This window comes from Mandrillus leucophaeus, unplaced genomic scaffold (assembly GCF_000951045.1).
Source record: "Mandrillus leucophaeus isolate KB7577 unplaced genomic scaffold, Mleu.le_1.0 Scaffold9, whole genome shotgun sequence".
Lineage (NCBI taxonomy): Eukaryota > Metazoa > Chordata > Mammalia > Primates > Cercopithecidae > Mandrillus > Mandrillus leucophaeus.
This window is the reverse complement of record NW_012109807.1, coordinates 4,951,483-4,957,482: the sequence shown is the minus strand read 5'-3', so window position 1 is coordinate 4,957,482 and position 6,000 is coordinate 4,951,483. Positions and strand designations below refer to the sequence as shown.

Below are 6,000 nucleotides of genomic sequence, written 5' to 3'. Positions count from 1 at the left end.
CCCCTCCAGGCCTCCCTGCTCCTCCAGGCGCCCCTTGATTCTCCAGGCATCCCCTGCTCCTCCAGGCCCCTACTGCTCCCTCTAGGCCTCCCTGCTCCTCCAGGCCCCCCAGACTACTTGCCAAACCCTTGCAGCCATTTCCACCTATTCCAAGCCACCAGTGACCTTGCAGTTGGACGAAATTGCCAGCAGATAAATGGCACTCAAACTGAATGGAATTGAGAAGTCTGGAGCAGGGCTCCTGGAGGATGACAGATGGGAAGGCAGCCTTTCCCCCAGCCTCACATTCCCATGCCCTCGTGGCTTTGGTAAACATCAGCTGAGCTCCTGAGTTCACCAAGACCCAGGGAACAGGGATGAGCAAGAGCTCTCCGGGCCTCAAGGAGCTTGCAGTTCAGTAGAGAATCTGGGAACTTAGATAACCTGCAGCACAATACGGATAAGGACACATGTGGAAGTGTTTAGGACATCTTTCTTCAAATGTAAGGGTTTTGCTTGAAAATGCAGCCTTTTGATTTAAAAGGTCATCAGAAAAATAGGTGAGAAGAGCTAAGAAAATTTTGGAAAACAGAAAACTGAGGAAGGATTTATACTGTCTGATATTGGAAAATTTTGTAAAAACTTTAAGAATGAGAGCACTGTGTTATCAGATGAATGGACAATCAGTGAAACAGACAGAGAACCCAAAGCAGGTGCAGGCCCACTTCCTCACTCCTTTATTACTTCACTCAGCTCACTGCGTGCCAGGCATGAAATTCTGAGCACTGAGGGAAAGCAGTGAACAAAAAAGAAAAGAAAAAAAAGAATCTCTGTTCCAAGTGAGGAAAGAGACAAACATATGAAAATTAGAGTATGTCCAACGGTACAGGAATGCTGGTGAGGGCCGGGAATGGGCTGGAGGTGTAAAGAGGTAGCCAGGTAAGGCCTCGTGAAGAAGATGATATTTGAGTCAAGACCTGAGGGGGTGAAAGAATGAGCCAGTCAATGTCAGGGGAAGAGCATTCCACAGAGCAGTCAGCTTGTGCAAAGGCCCAGGGCAGGAGTAGGCCTGATGAGCTGCAGAAACAGCCAGGAGGACCACATGTCTGCAGTAGAATTTGAAGCAGAAAGTAGATCCGTTCGAGGCACATTGGCTGCTTGCCTGCCTGGAGTCTGGCATTGTCCTAGGCCCAAGGGATTCAAATACAGTCCAACGGGGAAGACAGTCACAAGATCAAAGCAATTCAGTAGCTGGGAGGTTCTGATGTAGAGGAAAGGCAAGGGTAGGTAGAAGGAGGAGACACTGGGAGGTTTCCTGGAGAGATGGCCCCAGGGTTGCGTCCAAGTCTTACCTTTCTCATTGAAATGATGCTCCAGGGTCCAAAGCCAATGAGAAGCTCACAGCTAATGCAGAGCAGCGGCCGCTCTGGGAGCAGCCTAGTGTCCCCGTTCAGCAGCGCCACAGCTGTGCTCCCGCCAAGTCTGAATCTGACCACACCTGCTTCCACCTCCCAGGATGCCAGCCAGTGCCAGCCCAGCCCAGACTTCAGCCATGATCGGCAGCTCAGGTACGAGACTGCCCTTGTTTGAAGGATAACCCAGCCATCATTTTACCCCATTCATTTCAGCTTTCTGCTTTAGACGGAGGCAGAGTTCAGACAGATTCTAAAGTGTCCACAGTTGATCTCAGCTAAGGAAGCAGAGGACAGGGCTTGGGGTCCTGAGGTCCAGAGGAAGTTACCCACTGCATCCATCATCCTCTGAGAATGAAGCCAGGGGAGTGGGGATTAGGGTCAACCATAAAGGGTCCAGGCAGGCTGAGCAAGTGCTGCCACGACCAGTGGGTCTGTGGTTCAGGTGCTGATCAGTTTCCTATTTCCCCACCTCTGCTTAAAGGCTGTTGCTGAGCCAGCCCATCCAGCCCATGATGCCCGGGTCCTGTGACGCAAGGCAGCCCTCGGAGGTCAGCAGGACGGGACGGCAAGTCAAGTACGTGGACCCTGGCGGGAGGCAGGAGGCAAGCGCTGGCGGGATGGTTCCAGGCTGGCCAGCCTCACCCGCCTGGGCCAGCAGCACTCACATGAGCCTTGCACTAAAGGCAGGGTCTGAGTGTGCCCACAGCTGTGAAGGGGACACTGCCCCTCAGCTTTTCTTCTACCGTGTCCCATTTAAGCAGAAAAAACTCCGCGCTTCATGCTTAGAGCAGCACTGAATGAAACAATTCACACCCCGCCGTTTGCCATCATCTTCCAACTTCCTTACAGGTCTGAAGCCCTCACCCCTGGAGACATCCCTGGAGGGTGTAGCGCCATCCCCCTTCCCAAGGACCCTCCCCCAGGCTCCAGCTGACATTCCGCAGGCACACTTGGTGCTCTGTGCTTCTGGCACTGTCCTTGGGCCCTTCCCTCCCAGACGAGCAGCCCCGGCTCTCCCTTCTCCACCCTCCTCTCCACTAGCACTCGCAGGACCAGAGCAGCTTTACTCAGCTACTTAATTCCTGGGGACAACGGTTACTGGAGACACGGGGAGAATAGTTTAAAAGTTGCTGGAAAACAGTTTCTGGCCCTTGGGAATGAGGCCGAAATAGAGCTATCACACAGACATCCGCTTCATATTAACACTGGCTGACTTCGTGTCCAGAGCTCACCAGGACGGTGCTAGCCCATCAGGCCTGGGATGCTCTCAGGTAGAGGCCTCGCAGGCACCGCCAGGCCCCTCTCCCTGGAAGTCCTTCTTCTGTGCCCTCCTTCAGCCAGCACTGAGAGGAACGGCAGATGGTTCCTGCCTTTCTGAGGGTCAGGGTCTGTATGTTCATTATTTCATTTCATCCCGATAAAATCCCTAGGGTGTAGGCACATGCTTGTTTTTTGTTTTTGTTTTTTTTAAACCAGTGAAGAGGCTGGGCTTTCAAGGGGTTAGATTACATTCTCGAAGGCCACACAGTGCAGATGGTGGGGCTGGAGGCCAGCTAACTCCAGGCCACAGGCCCCTTTGGCTCCCTGAATCTTCAAAGTCCACCTTGTTGGCCCTGTCTGGGGTCTCCCCACACCTCAGGATACCTTTCTAGGCAGCCTCTGCCCCTGAGACTTTCTGGCCCTCCCTTTGGTCACAGGAGGGTAAGGAGGGACCTGCAGGTGGTGGGGAGCTGTCTGCAAAGTTCCGTTCATGTCTATCATTAGGCGGGGGGAAGTGGGCTGGTTTTGCTTTCGGATTTTACCTGTTCTTCCTAAATGATCTAAATAAGTGGAAATAGGCTGGGCGCAGTGGCTCATGCCTGTAATCCCAGCACTTTGGGAGGCCAAGGTGGGCGGATCACCTGAGGTCAGAAGTTCAAGACCAGTCTGGCCAACATGGTGAAACCCCATCTCTACTATAAATACAAAAATTAGCCAGGCATGATGGCACGTGCCTGTAATCCCAGCTACTCAGGAGGCTGAGGCAGGAGAATCACTTGAACCAGGGAGGTGGAGGTTGCAGTGAGCCGAGATTGTGCCACTGCACTCTAGCCTGGGCAACAGAGCGAGACTGTCTCAAAAAAAAAAAAGAAGGAAAATGGAAGCAAAAATTCTTGTTACATCACTTTCCAGAGATGCTTAAAACACCCTGAACTAAGCAAGTATGGAAAGTTTTTCCTCTGGGAACTCTAACTGCCATTTTTGGTCAAATCGATAATGTATACCCTCCCCATCTCCCTGACTGTCTCTTCCAGACATGACCTAACGGTCCACCGTCCAGGGCGTGTCAGGATCTGCCTCCCACACACACAGATGCCTCCTCAGGGGAAGTCTGGAACCCCCACTGCCTGTCACAGATGACCCCAGGCAGCGAAATCACACCTCCAAAAACATCACGCAAAGCAGACTTCTCTCCAGTCTCTTTAGACATTTGCTCCTGTCCATAATCCCAGATTATTCCTAAGTGGCCTTTCTCTGCTCCTTGTTAGTGGACCATTATCATCACCATCTCTTTCTTTTTTAAAAGATGTTTTGTTTTGTTTTTTGAGATGGAGTCTTGCTCTGTCATCCAGGCTGGAGTGCAGTGGTGCGATCTTGGCTCACTGCAACCTCCGCCTCCCAGGTTCAAGCAATTCTCCTGCCTCAGCCTCCCAAGAAGCTGGGATTACAGGCATGTGCCACCATGCCTGGCTAATTTTTGTATTTTTAGTAGAGACGGGGTTTCACCATGTTGGCCAAGCTGGTCTTGAACTCCTGACATCAAGTGATCCATCTGCCTTGGCCTCCCAAAGTGCTGGGACTACAGGCATGAGCCACCACACCTGGCCTAAGAATGTTTTATTGTGGCAAAATATACATAATTTTACTATTTTAACCATTTTTAAGTGTGTAGTTCCATGGCATTAAGTACATTCACACAGTTGTATGACCATCGCCACCATCCAGCTCCAGAACTTTGTCACCTTTTCAAACTGAAATCCTGTACCCATTAGACACCCACCCCCAATACCCCTTCCCCCTAGCCCCTGGCAGCCACCATCCTACTTTCTGTCCCTAAGAATTTGACAACTCCAGAGCCCTCACATAAGAGGAATCACACAACATTTGTCATTTTGTGACAGGCTTATTTCACTTTGCATAATGTCTTCAAGGTTCATTTACGTTGTAGCATGTGTGAGAATTTCCTTCCTTTCCAAGGCTGAATAATATTCCACTGTATGGACAAATCACTTTTTTAATCCATTCATCTCTCAGTGGACGCTTGGATTGTTTCTACCTTTTGGTTATTGTGAATAATGGTTTATAATAATTGTTTATTATATAGTGGTTTATTCACAATAAACCAAAATATGATTATACACATCCATGGATGTACAATTATCTTTTTCAGGTTCCTGCTTTTACTTCTTTTGGGTATATACCCAGAAGTGGAATTGCAGGATCATATGGTAGAATGGTCATTGTGTGTGTTTAATTTTTTGAAGAATTACCATACATTCATATTAGTCCATTCTCACACTGCTATAAAGACATGCATGAGCCTGAGTAATGTATAAAGAAAAGAGGTTTAATTCGTTCACCATTGTGCAGGCTGTACAGGCTTCTGCTTCTGGGAAGCCTCAGGAAACTTACAATCGTGGCAGAAGGTGAAGAGGAAGCAAGCACAACTTCACATGGCCGGGAGGAGAGAGAGAAAGAGCGGGAGGGGCTACGCACTTTTAAACAAACAGATCTAGGGAGAACTCTGTCACAAGAGCAGCAAGGGGGAAGTCCCCACCCACGATCAATCACCTCCCATCAGGCCACACCTCCAACACTAGGGATTACAATTCAACATGAGATTTGGGTGGGGACACAGAGCCAGCATTTAACACAGTGGCTGCAGCATTTGACAATTCCCAGTAACAGAGCACTAAAGTTCCAATGTCTCTGCATCCTCAGCAACACCTGTTACTTCCTGGTTTTTTGATAATCACCGTTGTAATGAGTGTGAAGGGACATCTCATTTTGGTTTTGATCTGCTTTGCCCTAATGGCTAGTGATGCTGAGCATGTTTTCATGTGTGTGTTGGCCATTTCTAGCTTCTCTTTGGAGAAATGTCAGCCCCATGCCCGTTTTTTGATTGGGTTGTTTGGGTTTCTTGTTGTGCAGTTGTAGGCATTCTTTATAGATTGTGGTATCCGTCTCTTATTAGATATGTGATATGCAAATGTCTTCCCCCACCCCGTGGGCTGCCTCTTCCCTCTGTTGATAGTGTTGATAGTGTCTTTTGATGCAAAAAAGTTTCTTTTTTTTTTTCTTTAAGACGGAGTCTCACTCTGTTGCCCAGGCTGGAGTGCCGTGGCGTGATCTCTGCTCACCACAACCTCCACCTCCCGGGTTCAAGCTATTCTCTTGCCTCAGCCTCCCGAGTAGCTGGGACTACAGACACCCACCACACCTGGCTAATTTTTGTATTTTTAGTAGAGACGGTGTTTCACCATATTGGTCAGGCTGGTCTTGATCTCCTGACCTTGTGATCTTCCCGCCTCAGCCTCCCAAAGTGCTGGGATTACAGGCATGAACC

General features: G+C 49.4%; 1 protein-coding gene across 1 annotated transcript in view; it reads left to right on the top strand.

The window, feature by feature from the left end:
• Positions 1-6,000, top strand: part of NPAS2 (neuronal PAS domain protein 2) — a 188,267-nt gene that overhangs the window by 178,671 nt on the left and 3,596 nt on the right. The window contains exons 18-19 of the mRNA XM_011969592.1: positions 1,357-1,547; positions 1,876-1,968. Coding sequence (XP_011824982.1) covers positions 1,357-1,547; positions 1,876-1,968 — 284 coding nt within the window. The remainder of the gene's footprint in view (positions 1-1,356; positions 1,548-1,875; positions 1,969-6,000) is intronic.